The 20,834-nt window shown below is 39.7% G+C and overlaps 1 protein-coding gene across 1 annotated transcript in view; it reads left to right on the top strand.

Moving 5' to 3' along the window:
* The window catches only part of prkcha (protein kinase C, eta, a), a 28,446-nt gene that overhangs the window by 3,255 nt on the left and 4,357 nt on the right, over window positions 1-20,834 (top strand). Inside the window, exons 3-12 of the mRNA XM_083910176.1 lie at window positions 3,973-4,036; window positions 6,203-6,356; window positions 6,450-6,484; window positions 6,567-6,649; window positions 8,441-8,570; window positions 8,658-8,791; window positions 8,882-9,007; window positions 11,779-11,952; window positions 14,805-14,959; window positions 20,481-20,619. Coding sequence (XP_083766302.1) covers window positions 3,973-4,036; window positions 6,203-6,356; window positions 6,450-6,484; window positions 6,567-6,649; window positions 8,441-8,570; window positions 8,658-8,791; window positions 8,882-9,007; window positions 11,779-11,952; window positions 14,805-14,959; window positions 20,481-20,619 — 1,194 coding nt within the window. The remainder of the gene's footprint in view (window positions 1-3,972; window positions 4,037-6,202; window positions 6,357-6,449; window positions 6,485-6,566; window positions 6,650-8,440; window positions 8,571-8,657; window positions 8,792-8,881; window positions 9,008-11,778; window positions 11,953-14,804; window positions 14,960-20,480; window positions 20,620-20,834) is intronic.

Below are 20,834 nucleotides of genomic sequence, written 5' to 3'. Positions count from 1 at the left end.
CTTTTTGACGACTTCAAACACAACCGCAGTGTACGACGACGTTTGACCCCTCTGCGTATGATGATGATGATGATGATGATGATGATGATGACCACATATATACGGTTGTTCCAGAAATAACCGCGGGTGCAAAGTTGACCAAACCGGGTTGATTAAGCAGGAAAAAAAAAAGGAACTGAGAGTATTTTCTAAAAATAGTGACAGCTTGACTTGAGGGAAGAAAAAAAAAAAACGTCATCGAAAGCTCATATTAAATGACTTGTGTAGAATATCATATATTTAGTCTCACTGTCCTTCATAACTGCCCCACTCTCACTCTGGGGTTTCCCCTCCTTCTCTTCTCTCACTAACTTTGATCCCAGTCTGACTGTAAGCCACTGCAGGTGCTGCTCAATGTAACCTGAACCTGTCCAGGCCTGAAGGCAGTATCGACTACATACCACCACCACCACCACACTCTTATTAAACGCAGTGTTTCCCCTCAATTCTGCAGAATGTCCCTGACAATCACAGTGATTTTTTTTTTTACCAAGAAAAAAAAAAAAAATCCAGGAAAATTAGATGTCAAATGATGTATAGCACTGGAAGTATAGTGTACCTTCACTACAAGGACTCAACAGTCACAATAAATAGTTCAGAAAAAAAATCAGAAACGCAAACAAAATAACCAGAAAAGACATTTTTGTAGTCTTATATTTGAGCGCCTGCTTTCTTGTTCACCTGTTGTTTTTAGCAGAAGGGAGTGAATGAACAAATACACACGTGATTATGTTTTACTTAATTCAAAAAAGTTCCATACTTTTAAAGACTTTCAAGAACCTGCAAAATGGGATTTTAATCTGAATTTACGATGAAAATATCACCTCAGTGATGACTCATGACCTCAAAATCCCAGTAGATCGCAGTAGAACACAGATCAGTAACAGACGTGTGATTGTGCACAATCACCAATCGCCATCAAGACTCTTTGTTGTCGTCATGTCAACAACGCAACGTTATTGACAGCTTTTCCAAAGTAGTATGAGAGGTAGAAACGCAGTCAATAAAGTTAGATAAAAGCAAGTATGTAACAAAACAGAAGAAGACGTATAAGAAGAAATAGGCCCCAGAACAGAAAAAGTGATAATTAAAAAGTTTTTTTCCCCAAATCATTCAGCTGATCTTGCAGCACAGTGTGGAAAATTCTTGAATGAATCAATAAAACATTAACTGTCACCGACGTCTTGAGCTCTGAAAGTGGAACTCTGTATTTTTAGAAGACAGCGCCTCGTGCACTCACTTATTTTTTTTTTATTTTTTTTTTACAGTTAAAGTTATCTGCTCGATCTGAACTGTGGAGGCTTTTTTCTTTTTTTTTTTCTTCTTTTTTTTTAGTTCTCGGCTGCACAGAAGTGCTCGGCTGGTTTGTTTCACATAAGAGACACAAGCCTTCACACGCCCACACTGTCGGTTATCACACACTTTTCCCACCATCTGATGACTGCTCTAGGGCTCACTGTTAAATACTCTCTCTCTCTGTTTCTCTCTACTGGTTCTTATCTGGACGGCTGAGTTCCTTCTTTGCCCCCCCCCCCCCGCCTTTTTTGATATCCGTGCACACAGTAAAGTAAATGTCACACATAAAGGCTGAACATGGTAGAATTGCAGCAGCGCTCCACTTCTGTAGAATATGTTACTCAGCCTCCTCCTCTTCCTCCTCGCTCAGTGTCAGGAGCTGACATCATCCATCTGAGACGTGGACCGCGTGACATTTAGACACACTCGGTTTTCCGTTGCCTCCCACCTGACACATATTTAACTCTTTATAAGAGGTAAACATCTAGTTAAAACCAAATTAATATTAAGGCTTGTGTGGCTGTTGTTTCTCTGGTGTCAGAGTAGTGTTCATTGTTTTAAAATTGAAGTTAAAGTCACTTTTTTCTATAATATTACTTGAATAAAAATCTTAAAGTTTATGACATTTACTCTACTTAAGTATCAAAAGTAATTTTCCTAATATAAAATGTACTGAAGTACAGTGTTACAGCGTGTGAATGGGTGAAAACTGTAGTGACTAGAAAAGCTACAGACCATAATACCAACTCTTCTTCTTCTGATTTTTTATGGTAGTAGCGAGTAACAAAGATCATCAGAGGAAATGTAGTGGAGTAAAAGTGGCTAGAAATATAAGTAAAGTAAAGTAAAGATACGTGAACTTTGTACTCGAGTACAGTAACTAAGTGTTTTTCACGTCGTTACGTTACAACACACGTCTGAAATGTTGATCAAATGTCATAATAATAATTACCTTGTTATTATAGGACATTCTTTGTGTGGGTTAGCGGAAATCAAAGAGCTGCACTGCTGAACTCATTTGGAATCTTTTCAAAGGCGTAACGGCAGGATATCTGTTGATGCAAACAGAGATTCTGTCTTATCTCCATTTTTATTTCATGCACAAAACTTCCAGACTGTTAGACTTTTATTATACATAAGTCTTATCCCACAGATTCTGTTTGTTTACCTCAAGTTTAGTTTCTTTGTCTTGTCTGACTGTAAATGTGTTGCATCTTTTTGTATATACGCCCAAAACCAAAGGTTTCATGTACAGTGTTCTGCTTTTTAAACACAGCAGCATCACAATGTTTGATCAGATAAATGTTGTTTAAAAAAAAAAAAAAGTCAATTTCTATAGTAAATAGAGGTGAGTTTTTTAAAGATAAGTAAATAAGCAGCAGTTGCAAATTTACCTCCAAAGAGAACTGAAAGTTCAATCAAGGCATTTTTTAAGTTTCATGTTCATTTCTAAGGCTCACATTTGTTTCTTTTCTCACAGCGAAAGCCTCGGTAAACACTGAGTAGGCAAAACTCAAAAAGAAACTTCTTTGTTTCCCCAATTAGTCAAACTGTATTTATTGAATGAAGCAGTTAACTTGAAAACTTATCGTTTCAGGAAGTTCAATTGTGGTTTTACAGCAAATTAAGAAAATCGTAATTATTAACACTAACGCCAAATTGAACTATCATGGGACAATTGAATCCATCCAATCCAAAAGCCGTAATGGTGAAGGACAGTTGTGTCCAATTGTGTCCAGTAAAGTCCCCATTCTGTCAACGTTACAACCTTTTTAAGTCCTATTAAATCTGGTCTTGGTTTTTTAATTTTGATGGACGTACGACACATATACGCCGCAACAAAGGGCTCAGACATATGTTTTAGTTGTGTTTACCCACAATGCACTGCGTTGTAATCCACTTCCTGCATTTGGTTCACTTGAAGCGGAACTAGAGTAGAACGCAGCCTTAAAGACCCACCTCTTCTTCTTGGCCTTCACTTGTAGTTTTTTTTACCATTTCATTATGTCACTTTAACTTCATTTTTATTGATTTTATGTTTTTATACCTTTGATGTTGCTGTGCCTTTTACTCTGTAAATCACTTTCAACCTCGGTCGTTTTTGTTAAATGTGCTCTAGAAATAAAGTCGACGAAAATGAACAAATGTGCCAAGTTAGCAGCGACATTTGAAGTGTCGTCGGTCACTCTTTTTGTGGGCAATGAATATTTTCCAGGCAGGGTAAATACAGTTATTCCAACCAACAGTAAGCCGAGTTTCCATTCAGTGGTTTGTGCAGGAAGTGTGTGCTGGTCTGCCTGCCTGTGTGTGTCTGTGTGAACTCCGCTCTGCCTGTGTACTCCGTCGTCATCGCTCGCAGCTCCACATCAGGGCAGCATAACCTCTGCAACCAGCCCAACCTGCCTGACCTGCTTTGTCGTCTGTCTGTCTCTCTTTCTATGTCCAAATTCCTGCAACATTACATTTGCTCTAAAGAATGCCAAAAAAATATGCATCTGCTCCTTTGTGTGCCGGACTTGAAAGAATGATGCTCGGAAGTATGACGACATGAAATATGACTGTTTAGAGTCATTTATTGACAGCTTTATCAATATGTATATGCAGAGTTCTAACAGAGTGTTGTTTCTGTGTCTGTAGATGGACTTGGAGCCAGAAGGCAAGATCTACGTCCTCATCACGCTCACCGGATCTTTCACTGATGGTAAGGCTCTTACTGTAAGTTTAAAAAAATGACGCCCTGTGTTTTTCCTCGATGCATCACTCTGCCTTTATTCTTCACGCCTTCTTTAATGACACTTCTCATCATCAGTGCCAGTTGACTTAGTCACCGTCACCTATTCTAGTGTTATCTCTTTAGGTTTCCATATTTAAGCGCACATCTTCCATATATCACAAATGTCTGGGCCGCTTATTATCAGACTAGGATAGTTTGGGATTTTTCATTAGTTTTAGTTCGGAGTATTTGCCATGGTGCAAGATTCAAAAAGGTCATAATAATAATTGTGTCAGTAAAAACCCAGTAAAAGATGCCACTTTAAAAGTTTATTAGGACAAATGAACAAGTATCCTTGAAACAAATGTAAGTTAAACATAACATGTGTTATGGTAGTTAATTGAGTTGAGTTGGTTCATCTAACTTTTTTAGGGCCCGATTTAATAAAGTGGGGGGTAAAGTTGCATAAAAATGCACTGTTTTATAATGATGTTATTAAATAATGCTATGATGCTAAATTGTGACAATGAACAGTTTTCATTGTCACAATTTAGCATCCTCAAGTCACACAGGAGTGAACAAATGAAAAAAAATCTACACAACAAAAATATAAACGCACAAAGAAAAACTTATTTGTTATTGTTATGTGACAAATAACTGTGGCTTTAACCCACCAATGGCACGCTCCCTCGTGATTTGTGACATCTGTGGCATATTGACAAGTGACAAAAGTCCACATTTTGGTGTGCCCTTTTATTGACCACACCATAAGGAGTGTCTGTGTACTGGTCACGCATATTGACGACCACTCTGCCATGCTCCATGACTCTCTTGAGTTATTTAAGTTAAGTTTGTGCGTTTATATTTTTGTTGAGTATACCTCTCTTGCACATCTGGAGTCAGATAACAGCACTATTATGCACCTCAGTCCCAGTACATTTATACAATGGCATATTTTTACGACACAATACTTATTATGACCTTTTTGCATCTTAAAAAAACAAAACAAACTATTATAACCTTGTTAAAGAGTTAAAAAAAAATGTAAAAGTATCAGCCTACTATGCACTAAAATGCTTTGAATACATGCTGTACGCGTTTGAATATCGAGGTTTCTTCAGACATCAGTACTATTCGGGCGCATCCGTTTGGGCCGATAACAGGAAGACGTTTAAACACTACCAACAGGAGATGACCTCGCAGGTTTGTAAAGGGAGAAGTGCTGTTAGGTGGAGACTGGCACTGTCCTCATTGTTCCACATTTTTATCAATCGCCATCATGCCTCTGTCACCCTGTCACTGGGCAACTACAACACTAAATAATAATAATAATGTACCACGAATATGCAACGCTTTAGGACCTGAAATGGTATTTTCCCCAGAAAATCTCAAAACGCCGGCCTCGCATTTCCATATAGATGGCAAATAAGATACGTTACTATACTTTACAGATCAGTGATTGTTCCACACAGAGTCTGCTGCACTGTAATAAATACAGCTAGATCAGGGGCCTCAAACTCAAAATGACCTGGGGGGCCAGTGAACTTCTCGTCTGGTCAGGACGAAAAATTGACTGTTTAGTGTTTATAAATTATAAATTATATCTCGAGAATCCATCATAATGTTGCAATTTGATATATTTAGGATGATGTTGCACACCGTTTCAAAGTAAAAGTGTTTATTTTGATGCATAGTTCGCAACAATAACAGAAACAATAAAATGAAATCAAAAACAACATATAGACCATTGTAATTAAAATGTATGTATATATATAATTAAATGTTGAATTTATATTATAATGTGATAAATATAACCTGTTGTTATTATTATTATTATTATAAAAAATATTGTCCATTGTTGGGCTAGCTTTCATTATAATAAGTGTTGTTTTTTAAAAAAAGAATATAATACATTCTTTACATATACATATATATACACATTATTTCTCTTTCTTTCCTCTGGCTCTTGGCGTAACGTCACAGCGCCACTCGCAGTCCTGGCATATGTACTACTGCGTTTTGAGTCGTTCTGCGTGCACCGAGAAATTTCCTGTCAAAGACGCCGTCTTTACGGGGACATTTCTGTCCAAAAAAATTGCCTTCATGTCTTTTCATTGTCGTATAACTTATAACCCTTTTAAAACCTTTGCCCAGACGACGCTATCGTGAAAGAGAAGACGTACAAGCAGTTTACGAGGAAGAGACAGGGAGCGGTGAAGCGGAAGATCCACCAGGTCAACGGACACAAATTCATGTCCACTTTCCTTCGCCAGCCCACCTTCTGTTTCCACTGCAAAGAGTTCATCTGGTGAGAAAGTTGGAAACGAGGTGGAATCACCTGTATGAGTCTGTCCAGACTGTAAACTGTGGCCTGACTCTGTCTCTGTGTCTTGTTTTATAGGGGTGTTTTTGGAAAACAGGGTTATCAGTGTCAGGGTCAGTAGACTTTATCTTACTCTCTTGATATCTCCTCGATGCCGTTACCTGAACACATCAATGACATCGTTTGTCTTTCCAGTTTGCACCTGTGTGGTTCATAAACGATGCCACCAGCACGTCGTGACGGTGTGTCCCCGCATGAAGAAGTCGGTGAAAGAAGAGGTAACTGATAACTGTCAGATAACACACTACACACACTAACAACAGAATAGCTCAAGCACTCAAGTGTGGCGTCACTGGCATTTTACACGTTTCAAGTAGGGTTGGTGTTTTTTTTTGTCATACAGGATGTGCAACACCAGACTGGTTACACAGCCCCCTCACACCCACCCATCCTACACTCACACACACACACACACACACACACACGGGTTTCCATGACTTCTGAGGTCTTGCATTCATTTCCTGGAGACTTACTCTAACCTTAACACTCTTATGACCATCGTCATAATCACTCCTGCCTGTGTAAAGAGCTGTAGGTCCCCACAACATAAGGAATACCAGGTACACACACACATTCTTGTACAGTATTCTTAGTGAGGATCCTCATCGACATCATGCATTCCCCCGACGCCTGACCTTGAATGCCAAACCCTGACCCTTAAACCTGTCGTAAACCTGATTCTAGCCCCCGAAACTTAACCGTTTAACACCTAAGCCTCAAACTGTTTTTTTTTTTTGTTGTTGCATATCACACCCATAAAAGTTGTCAATAACTTGGCAGTTATTGACAATGTTTTGTATGTTAAGAGAGTGTATTAACAGCTTAAAGTCAAGAAAAACTAGTTTTATTTTGAAAAACAAAACAAAACACTGTAGTTGTACATAAATAATTCATTTTGAAATCTGACCAGCATAAAACATACTTCCAATGGCGTTTTTCAAGTATATGTCTCATAATTTGATATTTGATAAAAAATTCTCGATTTTGCCCACCGTGCGAATGCTCCGTGAGTGTTGAAAGACACAGATTCACTGGTGTCCTGCATCGATGTGAGGGCAATTACCGTTTTTAAAAAAGGACATGGTTGGCTCTGGAAAAAGTCCTTTTAAATGTGTGCAACATGTCCTCACTTTCGCAGAATGTCCCCGATGTTCCCTATGGTTTATACATGTTTTGGTCCTCACAACGATATTCATAGAAGTACACACACACACACACACATGTCTGATTAACACCTGCTGTGATCAGTAGACTGTACAGGTTCCTCTTTTTCTCTGTTGTAGTGGGCACTGAACTACAACTTTAGCTGTATTTTTCCATTCCACACACACACACACACACTTTACGGGGGCTTCTCACTCATCGCTATAAATACGCACATGTGCACTTTTTGCTCCGTTGAACTCCACTAACTTTCAATATAACAAAAGTGCAGTGCTGAACGGTCATTACAAAGATATGAAATGTCTATACATGTGTATATATATATATCAATTACTATGCATCTACAGCATGTACCCGAATAAACATGAAATATCTGGCTCACTAGATATTTTTTAATAATAATAAGACTTGAAACTTATCTTTTTACCTTTTTATTCCACCCTATGTTGTGTTTCATTTGCATTTTCTAGTTTATTTTAAAGTTAAAACAGTTTTTTGACCACTTGACTCTATCCTTTTTCTATTTTATTCCACCCTTTGTTGTATTTGACTGTTTTATTTGCTTTTTAAATTAGATTTTCCTTTTATTGTGCAGCACTTTGAGCTGCAATCCTTGTATGAAAGGTGCTATACAAATGATTTAAGTTGAGATGAGGGGTGGTTGAAGAATTGCAAGAAAATAATTAATAAATAATAACAACAGTATATAAAATAGTCCCTCCCCTGTCACTGCCAGAGTACTAAGCATTTCTTTTTCATACTGTTTGCAGTTTGTGGTTATTTGTGCTGTAGCTTCACACAGGAGTGGTTGAACATGTCTTGTTTTTGTCTCTGTCTCTCTGCAGCCCATAACCCAGGGCTTCAGCATCAACATCCCTCACAAGTTCAACATCCACAACTACAAGTCGCCCACTTTCTGTGACCACTGTGGTTCGCTGCTGTGGGGGATCGTCAGACAGGGCCTGCACTGTAAAAGTACGACCCGACAACTTTCAGATATACACGCGTGCTGTTTTTATTATGTTGTTGTCTATGTTGACGAGTCTTTGTGTCTCTCATCAGTCTGCAAAATGAACGTACACATCCGCTGCAAAGGCAACGTCGCGCCAAACTGCGGAGTCAACAGCGTCGAACTGGCCAATAAGCTCTCAGAGATGGGTCTGCAGGCCGGAGGGATCTCTAAACGCAACACGCTGGTACGGAGGCTTACTTGATTATTAATTATTAAGTGAATCATCAAGTTGAACTGTTTGTTTGTTTGTCTGTTTTGTTTTTCGTACCGACAGACCAAAAGTCAGAAGAGAGCGCCCTCTGAACATAGAGAGAGCATAGGCAGTCGGCAGCGGACTCCACAGCTGGGCATTTCAGACTTCACCTTCCTTCAAGTGCTCGGCAAAGGCAGCTTTGGCAAGGTGGGAATAAACTAGATTGTTGTTTTAAGATAAGATAAGATAAGATAAGATAGCTTTATTTATCCCACAGTGGGGAGAGAACAGGGTTTCAGCAGCTCCGTATACAGATTAACAATTACACAATGTTATAAAAACTGTACAAAGAAAGAAATAAGATAAGAGTGAATGTAAATAAGGTGCGTATTTGGTTCAGGTAAAAATAAGACAAATCTAGGCAGACAAGACAAACAGGACAACAACTGTAAACAATAACTAAACAGACCAGCTAAAGACAAGGAACAAAAACTGTAAACAATAACTTAACAGACCAGTAAAAAAACAAAAACTGTAAACAATAACTTAACAGACCAGTTAAAACAAGAAACTGAACTGTAAACAATAAACATAACAGACCAGTTAAACAACAAAAAAACAAAAACTGTAACAATAACTTAACAGACCAGTTCAAAACAAAAACAACAAAACTGTAAACAATAGCTTAACAGACCAGTTAAAAACGAAAAACAAAAAAACTGTAAACAATAACATAACAGACCAGCTAAAAACGAGGAACAAAAACTGTAAACAATAACAGACTAATACAGCAGTGACACAAACATAGTTATTTGGTTTGCACACTGTTGTACAGACGGACAGCAGTAGGGATGAACGACCTGTGGAGCCGCTCCGTCCTGCACTTAGGGTGCATCAGTCTCTGACTGAAGGAGCTTCTCAAGGCCCCAACAGTCTCGTGCAGTGGGTGAGAGGTGTTGTCCATGATGGCCGATAGTTTGGCCAGTACCCTCCTCTCTTGGATGACCTCGATGGAGTCCAGGGGACAGCCACAGACCGAGCTGGCTTTTTTAATTATCCGATCTAGTCTGTTTTTGTCCCGCACAGAACAGCCCCCTCCCCAGCACACCACAGCAAACAGGACCACTGACGCAACCACAGTGTCGTAGAAAGTCCTCAGCAGTGTCCTGCTCACCCCAAAAGAGTGCAGTCTCCGCAAAAGATAAAGGCGACTCTGACCCTTCTTGTAGAGCGAGTCAGTGTTGTCAGTCCAGTCCAGTTTATTATTTAGGTGAACACCCAGGTACTTGTATGTTGTCACCCTCTCGATGTCCAGTCCCTGGATGTTCACCGGTGCAGTGATTTGCTTCTTTTTACTGAAGGTTACCACCATTTCTCTCGTCTTGCTGGCGTTGACAAGAAGGTGATTCTTCTCACACCAGCTGACAAAGTCCATGATAGTCCTCCTGTATTCCTGGTCGCCATCTCCTGACACACACCCCACAATGGCAGTGTCATCAGAGAACTTTTGGAGATGGCAGCTGTCTGTGGAATACCTGAAGTCCGATGTATATAGGGTGAAGAGGAAGGGTGAGAGCACAGTGCCTTGGGGGGCTCCCGTGCTGCAGACTAACGTGTCTGACACACAGTCCTGCAGCCTCACAAACTGGGGTCTGTCTGTGAGGTAGTTGGTGGTCCATGCAGCCAGCCGGTCGCTGACACCTGCTCTCTCCAGCTTCACCCTAAGCAGCGATGGTTGTATGGTGTTAAAGGCACTGGAGAAGTCAAAAAAGGTAATCCTCACGCTGTTTCCAGTGCCCTCCAGATGAGACAGGGACCTCTGCAGCAGGTAGATGATGGCATCATCCACCCCGATGCCAGGCTGGTACGCGAACTGCAGAGGGTCCATGTTTGGGCTCACCAGGGGGCGGAGGTGTTTGAGGATTATCCTCTCCAGTGTCTTCATGAGATGTGATGTTAGGGCCACGGGTCTGAAGTGGTTGGGTTCCTTGGGGCATGATGTCTTGGGGACAGGGACCACACAAGAAGTCTTCCACAGGGTGGGTACTCTCTCCAAGCTCAGACTCAGGTTGAAGATATAACAAACCACCTGGCAGAGCTGGTCTGCACAGTCCCTGAGGAGTCTGGGGCTGATGCCATCAGGACCCGTAGCTTTCCTGGCTTTTGTCTTTCTCAGCTGTGCTCTCACCTGATCCACTGTGGTCGTGAAGGGAGGAGAGGAGGGCAGCAGAGGTGGGGGAGGTGGTGGTGAGGGTCCTTGAGGTGGTGGTTGAGGTGTGGGAGGGGTGGGGGGTGTGAGCCTGAGAGGTGTTAATGGTGGTAGAGAGGGGAGGGGGACAGGAAGAAAAGGGGAGCTGGAAGTAGACAGGCTGGAGGGGGGAGGGATGAGACTGGTGTCAAACCTGTTGAAAATGACATTAAGGTTGTTGGCCCAGTCTCTGTCACCAGGAGCAGGGTCCCTCGTCCTTACTTTGCCCTGTCCTGACATGGTTTTGAGTCCCCTCCAGACCTCCCTGGCGTTGTTATGTTCCAGGTGGTTCTCCATCTTCCTCCTATAAGTTGCCTTGCACTCCCTGATCTTCCTCTTCAGGTCCCTCTGCACTCTCCTCAGCTCCTCGCGGTCTCCAGATCTAAAAGCTCTCCTCTTCTCCAGCAGCAGAGCTCTCATCTCAGAAGTTACCCAGGGCTTGTTGTTTTAAGTGGCAGAGTGAACAATTAGTCATTTTCTTTCATTTCATTTTAAGAAGTTAGGGAAGCAAATACAATGTCTTGCTTGAAGTCTTCACTTCAGCGTTTGATTTAATTGTTTTATAATTAGAGCCCGAGCATGAACGCCACAGGCCAAAAGGCTCCAGACATTAATTTGTGCTAGGAACCTATTGTTTTCCTTTTTAGATTATAATAATTATTATTATTAGTCTGTGGTTTAACAGTGCATAAAAACTCTTGAAACTATCTTTGGTTGTTCTTTCCTGCAGGTGATGCTGGCAAGGCTCGACTCCAAAGACCAGGTTTTTGCCATCAAGGTGTTGAAGAAGGACATCATATTGCAGGACGACGACGTGGAATGTACCATGACAGAAAAGAGGGTGCTCTCGCTGGCTCGCTTTCACCCCTACCTCACGCAGCTGTACTGCTGCTTCCAGACGCCGGTCAGTACTGATAATTAGAGATTATTGTCTTAATCATGCCACCATATTGTATTATTATTGAGAAAAGACCCCTAAGTTTATTCCATGCCATTTTGGAGAACGTTAGATAGGACTGCTCCATTATGGATAAAATAATCCCAATTATTTGGGATTAAAATTAAACAAATTATTAAAATTATTATTTGGGATTAAAATTTCAAAATGTATTATTTCAAACAATTACTTGTTGACTTGAACTTGAAACAAGTGGAATTTATTGCATGTTTAAAAAAAAAGATGTGGTTTTGAACATGATTTCTTTTTTTTTTAATGTACCTATATGTAATGTAATTATAAATTATTGTAAATATCTTTATTCACACTACGTCTTTAACCCAGAGGATTCCACTGAATCCCCAATGATCGAGTGGGACAAGAAGTCAGGCACCGTTACAACATTTGAAAGTGTTGTTTTCAGAATAAAAGCCCCCGTTTTGTTTTTATAATCATAATTGAAACACAAGTTGAGATTGATTGCACACACCTAGCATCAGGTGCAATTCTCCTTTTCATGCATGTTGACTGTATTGATCTCCATGTTCCATTTACATCCCATACCTTATTAAAAAGCTATTGTTTTCCTTTCATACAGTAAGTCATTTTAGAAACCTATTTTTCCCCCCCCAAAAAAAATATCTCTGCAATATTCAATGGACGGACAAACACACTCTTTTCCCCCTCTGAATGAAATGAAATTGTGGTCTTGAAAAGGGAATTTAAATTGTGGCTTGAGTGACATTAACATTTTTAATCACTGAAGCCATGTTTCCTTATTATCGTCATCATTTTGCACCTTTTAACCTCGATGCAAACGCGTGAACTAAACAAAGCTGTTTTAGCAGCTAAAAATGTCAGTCTGCTGCTAAAACCTGCCGGTGGTGCGGTCTCGTACTTCTGAAGCTACTCAGAAATGTTTGCAGATGTGTGTGTGTGTGCATGCGTGCGTGTGCGTGGCATATATAAGGGGCATTTTACTTTAAGAGTAATGTGTGTGAGCAAAGGGCACCTTTCGCCACCAAGAGGCAGGTGTGAAAACCTGCACATCCTGCACGATGCATGATGTATATATTCATGGCCACACTAACAGACATTCACACTCCATTTCTTTAGCTATTATTATGTACATATTTAGGCCGTTTTGACAACTTTAAAGTGTTTTTTTTTGCAGGGTTAAGTCGTGGTTTTAGGTTTAGGCACTTTGTTGTGATGGTTAAGGTTAGGGTTAGGTGGCTAGAGCGGGACTATTCGCCACCAGAAACAGCTGAAGAAATAACTAGAGAAACACTTTTCTCTGTCCCTACAGTCATCTGATGAGCAGTCTTAGTTCTTTTGTATTCTGTTAATGACACTCTGAGATGTCCGTGGGTCGTATATGGCATGTGTTTATCTTACTTCAAAGAGAAACAAATGACAACATTGTGCACCTTTTTTGATTTCATGCACTTTGAGGTGCGTGAAGGACAGGTGTGACCATAATAAGTTTATTAATAGTAGTTTTATTACTAGTACTATTCTTTTTTTGAATGCACTTTTTAATGTACGTTTTAAACTTGTCATCACCTGCTGCTTACTGGCTGCAAACAATACATTATACTGTACCAATACGTTGAGTTTAATGTGTTTTCCACTGAATTGCGGTGCATTTAAGATGTTAAGACCCATTCACTTGGGTTGAAAATGGCTCCATGGTTGACATGTATCCATGTTGCTGTGAATGAACAGGTCAGCAGGTGGCAGTAGTGGACTCTCTCTCGCATGCTCTGAGATGACTGTGAGGAAGTGAGTCCACTCTTCCTGGTGCAAAGCGGAGACTCTGCTCTAATCCGCTTTCACTTGAAACGATCTCTAACCCACTTTGCCTCAGATCAAAATAGACTCTCAGGTACAAGTGAAAAAGTGAATTAGTGACATTTGGTCCTCCTAAGTCGTTCAAACCTTCACTCCGAGAGCAGCTTTGCACTTCCTGTTTTCTCGTGAAAGCACCTGATTATAAAGTGTTCATTGCAGTTTCAGATTTCATTTTATAATATTAGAATGAAGACGTTTTTGAATATTCGTAGGATTTTCAGAAATGTGAGTGGGCCATGGCAAGAGTGGAGGAGGAGGTTTGTGGTTGTGGTTGCACGTGCAGCCGAGTCTTTAGAGAGTTCTCCTTCATCTCAGCAGCACTTTATCATCAGCGGGTCAATCTACCCTGAATTAAATCTAATCTTGCATAGTCGGACGCCTCGCTCATCATCTTGATGGAGGTTTGGAAAAAAAGTCTTGCAGAAACAGATTAGGATCAGCTCAATATTGGAATAGATTTTACACTCAGTAAAGGTTTTAGGGCCTCAAATGTCAATAGGAAGCTCTTGTAAGTCTATTTTTTTGAAGATTGGACCACACATATACACTGTTCATATACTCTCAGCTTTAAAAAAAGCACATCTCGCTCAACCACAGAGCAGTTTATACAAGTCAGCTGTGGCAGCTGCAGAAACACTTCAGGACGCTTTATGGACAGATTTGTACATGACAGTTTTCCCCCCGGGGTGTAATTTTTTCTACATTATACCTGTATATCGACCAGAGCCTGTAATGAGAACGAAAGATTAATGGATTTAATCATGTTTTTCTCTACCTCGCTGATTTTAAACTGTTGCACGGGGATCCATTAAAGAGACATGTGAAATTAATGACAGGCAGTCATGCATCGACCCTGCAGACGTACCCATCGTCTCTGGAGCTTCTGTGTGAGGCTGGTGTGATTTATACGCACGTGTGTCAATATCATTGTCATCCTCTTGCGTTATTATTTATTTGAATTTCAGGACCGTCTCTTCTTCGTGATGGAATTTGTGAACGGAGGAGATCTGATGTTTCACATCCAGAAGTCCAGAAAGTTCGAAGAGGCTCGAGCGCGTTTCTACTCGGCCGAGATCACGTCCGCGCTCATGTTCCTGCACGGCAAAGGCATCATCTACAGGTGTGACTCAAGAAAACTCAAACACAAACACTTATAGATACACTAGAGATAGAAAGCAGAATAGAAAATATACATGATATTACGGGCACTATCAAGTTGTTGCTCCTCCCACCCAGGACCATTTGGACCATTTGATTAATCTGACTTTATCCAACTTTGTGAAAGTGAAAAGCCAAAATCTTCATTATCAGCATCTCAATTTTGGATTCCCGTGGAAGATTGAGTGTAGTTCTTTCGATCCTGCAGTTTCATCCATAGTCTCTATTATAAAAAAAAATGCATGTACAATTTTATAAAGCCACTCAGGACATAAGAATACACCAAATAGCCAGAAGGGGGCGACTCCGCTGGCTGCAGAAAGAACCATCCCACTTCTCACTTTATTTATTTCCTGAGAAGTCAATGCTCTCAATTATTGCAAAGTGTTTTTTGTAAATTATGCTCCCATCGAGAGGAAAAAGACACGGCACATATGAGTGGACATCAATGTGATTGACAGCTGTTTCGTCCAATTATAGCCTGGTCGCAGGTGACGTCTGTGAATCGTATGTTGAGGTTTTAACGCTGACAAAGCATTTAGGCCACTTTTTAGGCAATCTGATAATATTTTTTTTTTCCATTTTCACCAACTATATAAACACACCTGCGGAAAAAAGTAAAAAAAAAAAAATAGAAAAATCTGATTCAATTACGTACACAGTTCAAAGTTAATTTTAATGAACAAAAGTAAAATTAAAACGGTATATTTTATGACGTCTGCACAATCATCACTACTACTTTTTTTTTAAATATGCGATATAGAATTAATCATACCTTTGCCTCAACAACACACCAGGATGTCTGTTTAAGGAGTTGTGCACCTGTGGCACAGATCTGTGCCGCGTGAGCACGAAGGGTTAAAACAGGAGTTTGGATTCTTATTGTTGATGTCACAACTGGTTTGCGACTTTAAAAATATGAAATGTTTTGATATCAGTAAGCTAAACACTTGTGTTGTGCTTCCAAATTTCCGTAACATTCTGGTTGTGTTCTGTACCCGTTGGTATAATGTAATCCTGTTATTGCTTTGACTGTCAGTGTTGATGCCGTTGATGCCATTGTTGTCACCTTGTGCAGGGAGTTTGGCGGCGGCGGCGCGGTGGGCTTCATGCCACGGTGGTGTTGATAAGAAAGGCAGGCATCATGTGAGCTAACTGTAAACCCTGAGTTATATTTAGTGGTCTTTGTGTTCGGGTGCCAGCCTGCAGCCCGCGGTATGACTCCTTACCCTCGTAGGCCTCGCGCAGTTTGCATGCTACGACTAAAATAACGAGCCAGATAGCAGCGTACACATCAGGCTGGCGTGACGTGAACAGATCCTCGTCCTGCTTCCTTATTATTATTATTATTATTATGCAGCAGCGTTCATCCTCTCTGTGTTGTCTTTTACGAAACGTCTCATCGACGACTTGTCAGGCGAGGTTGTGCGTTGAGGTCGTTAATGGGATGGGACGGCGGTAATGTTTCCTGTTACTGTGGGTTTTTTTTGGTAAATACAAATCCCTAAAAACCATTAGGGGGAAATTAAGGGTGTTTTTAGAATACAATGGAATAGAATAGAAACCTTAAGAAACCTAAGAGAAGTGCTTCAAAAACACATTCACATTCTCACACCTGAAGGCAATCAAAAAGGCAGGTGTTGTATAGATATAGAATATATATATACATATATATATATATATATATATATATATATATATATATATATATATATATACACATACATACATTTATATAGATATATACACATGGCAGATATATACGTGTGTGTGTGTGTGTGTGTGTGTGTGTGTGTGTGTGTGTGTGTGTGTGTGTGTGTGTGTGTGTGTGTGTGTGTGTGTGTGTGTGTGTGTGCGCGCATATACATACACATGTATGTATGTATATGTAACAGCATTGCTAATTATTAAAATCCTGATTTTTTAATGTTTCTATAATGGTTAATATGCCAGTTTGTGGAAGCTCTTTAACCGAAATGTTATTTTTTATGCTAAAATCAAAGTATTATTGTCATTATACGTTATTTTTTCTTGATTAAGGTGTCAAATTATAGTTGTTTACTTGCAGTCCTGACCAACAACAACAGTTACAAAATACGTTTTTAGTTTTAAAATAAGGTTTAAAGAAAGTTTTAAAGCCGTTTTCTCGTTTTTTTTCACACGCATAACATTTTAGGGAGGCTCAATTCAAAACGTGATTACGAGCATTAATACATTAATACAAAAACAAACCAGTCTATTCACCATTGTAATGTGTTTTAATTTACGTAGCATATAGCTGCAATCACAAATATACAGTAGATATTTTCTTTTTTTTTTCTTTTTTTTTTTTACAAATTGCAAATGTGTTGTGAGATAATTGAAAGGATTCTCCTCGCAGACACCTGACACTCAGAGACCCACGTCACTGACCAAACTCTCTCTGGACGAACAACAACTCAGTGTCACACAATCCAGATTCCAGAATCCAAAATCCTGATTAGTAATACGAGTCGTTTTGTTTGTTTTTTTGCGGCGGATTTGTGGCGTTTCCCCCCCACACACTAACCCTAACGAACAGCATTTTTGCTTTATCATGCAGAATACACACACACACACAAAACCAAGTCGTGTAGTGCGTCAAAGTCTTTGTCAGCACTTCCTCTTCTAGTTCTTGGAAATTTTCATGTTGCAGCTCGGTCTTGGTGAATTACGACATTCGGCGTACAACAGCGTTTAGTTAGTGTTGACCCGGCAACATGCGATTGACCTTATTCCCTCAGAAGGGCGGGTTCAAAGGTCACATGGTCACAGAGTAGTGGCTCGCACTGGTGCCTCACAGCAACAAGGTCGCTGCTTTGAATCTTGGTTGCTTTTGTGGCCTTTTTGCGTGGAGGCTAGTTGTTTTGTTTTTGTTTTTTTGTAAATACTTAGTTTTAGTTTAGTTTTTATTAGTTTCATGATGTAATGATGGCCTTTTAACATTTGTCCAGCACACACACAAAAGCATTTAGCAAATAAATTGTAGAAAAGAAATGGGAAAATTATGGAAGCCCATTTCTACAGGGAAAAAAAGGTAAAACTTAGCCTTGATAATAAAAAATAAAATATCCTCAAAGTAAGTCAGAATTATGAGATAGAAAGTCATAATTATGAGATAAAAAGTTGAAATTATGAGAATTTTTTTTTTAATTGAGATAGAAAAGTCTAAATTATGAGATACAATGTCATAGTTTAGTTTATAAAAAAAAGTTATGACAGATGAACAACCACCCCTGAATCAGTTATAACAGTCTACAAGAAATTGTGCATCATCATACTGCTGTGGTTGGATATAGTTGGTGTGCAGTTATTTAAGAAATATAGCCAACAGACGAAAGACACACATTGATTTATAAACACAGAATTCAGTTAGTTAGTTTGATTGATATTTCAGTTCATGAAAATGTTTTTTCGTTAACGGTAATAACCTCGGTCTGCGTGAAATGTGAGAGTGTGTTTGCCCCGCGGTGACCTTGTCCAGGGAGGACCCCGCCTTTCACCTTCTGTCACCTGGGATTGGCTGCAGCCTCCTCGTGACCCTCGTGTGGAGGATAAATAGAACAATGGGTGCGTGCGAGAGGTTCAAAAAAGTCTGTGGCAGACTTGTGTTAATGTTGTGATCTGTGTGGCCTGTTGCTGAGAAGTCATGATATGTGAGCTGACGGTTTGCTCATTTGGAGCTGGTCAGTCTACGAGGGCCTATAGAGCTTGTCATGAGTCAGCGTTGCACAATGGGCTTACAGTAGAGAGGAGCAAACCAGATTTATCCAACCAAACCGGTGTTGCTTGACCATCTGGAAGACTTCTGTTTCTCTATTTGTCATTCTAATTTGAAGGAAACCACACAGATTCCTGTCTTCTTATTGTTGTTGGAGGAGGAGCATTTTTCCTCACATAGCGAGTTCAGTAACACTTCATAGTAGAGTAATATCATCTTATTTTCATAATAACAGCTTGGTAATAACAATGGAACATGTGTGTATACTTGTATTTATATCTTTGTGATCACAAAGGGATGGTTTTAGGGGTGGCACTTTGTTGTGATGGTTAAATTATAGCATTATAACCTATAAATTATTTTTATATAATGAAGTACATTTTTACAAAACAAAGAAAAGTTAGCGCAATTTAAAAAATATGCCAAAGTTTATCATTTACACATTTAGTCACAGGGGTCTGGACCTGAAAAATATAGTATTTCACATTCTGATCAGATTCTAATCTAGCTCATTTTAATTTAACTCCTGCAACCAGGCTGTTATTTGACAATTTAACTTATTTAACTTGTATAATATGGTAAAATATTACAGATTCATACACATTTTCTTCAGCTTTATAAAATAATGTGCTGTTGCCATAATATTAGCTATCCATCACTGACTCATTACAGTAATATTATCGTACAGTTATCATGTTGTCACTGTCTGGCTTTCACTGTCATCTCTGTGTAAAATGACCTTAGTCTTAAGTCGTGTCACATGATCACAGATTACTCGCTCGAATCCAGGACCCACACTCGGCAGCTTTAATCTCTGTGGTCACATGACAAAGCATCAGCTGACACAGAGCAGGAGATGTTTTTTTTCCCTTTGTTTAGATATGGAGGCATCTACATTACATACACAGGATTCCACTGGAGCTTTTTCCTTTTAAAGCCAGTTCATGTGTTTCATGTGTTTGTTTGATGGTAGATAAAAAGTGGACACACATGTCAGCACATAATATGCAAACAGCTCGACTGTTATCTACAGTGTTAAGAGGTTTATTTGCACTCGCCCCCAGGGGAGGAAAGGTAATACAAAGACAACATGGGCAGGGCTTCACAGTTTTGGGCCCTCCAGTCCTCATGATGTAACAATGGCCTTTTAACATTTGTTCAGCGCACACACACATGAAACCATTTAGCAGATAAATTATAGAAAAGAAATGGGAAAATTTAGAAAGAGGTAAAACTTAGCCTTTATAATAAAAATTATTCAAAAAATAAGTCGAAAATATGAGATGAAAAGTCAAAATTATGAGATAGAAAGTTAGAACTGAGATTTTTTTTTTTTTAAGTTCAAAATTATGACATAAACAGTCACCATCATGAGATAAAAACATCAAAATTATGAGGTAAAAAGGTCAATATTATGAGGGAAAAGAGTTCCAATTGAATATCATATGATGGTCATAAAAGGGTTAAATTGAATTTGTTCCCACATGTACCCACTACCTGGAAATGGAATGAATATTGACATAACAGCACTTTTCCCCCTTCTGCCAGCCTGAGTGGTCAGTGAATGCATCATCGGACATTTCCTGGCTGCTCGTGTCTCCTGCTGCCACAGAAAACCTCCTATGTCTCACCACAAATGTCTACCTCTGGCAAATACACAACCAAGACAAACTGACCTTTTAGAGTTGGATTATAGCACCTGATCTAAATGTCCTGTGTTTTTCTGTGTGCTTTTACCTTTCAGGGACCTGAAACTGGACAATGTTCTTCTTGACAAAGACGGGCACTGCAAACTGGCAGATTTCGGCATGTGCAAAGAGGGCATATTTGATGGCGTGGCCACGGCGACATTTTGTGGAACCCCAGATTACATCGCCCCGGAGGTCAGTTATATATTGATAAATATGTAGATAAAATCTCAGATTGTGCGTGCGTGCGTGTGCTGACCAGGAGTGTAAGTGTGAAGTAAATGAAAGGCTTAGCTGCTTCTGTGGAAATTCACCAATGAAACCGATCTGCTAACTGAGCCTCGCGGAGTCGTGTCGTTGCGTCTTAATAAGAAGACCTTCATTGAAATGCTGTGACATGTCCCCCACAG

Source organism: Microchirus variegatus, assembly GCF_963457635.1.
Source record: "Microchirus variegatus genome assembly, chromosome: 2".
Classification (NCBI taxonomy): domain Eukaryota; kingdom Metazoa; phylum Chordata; class Actinopteri; order Pleuronectiformes; family Soleidae; genus Microchirus; species Microchirus variegatus.
Note: the sequence above shows the minus strand (reverse complement) of the source record. Positions and strands in the feature narration are given on the sequence as shown.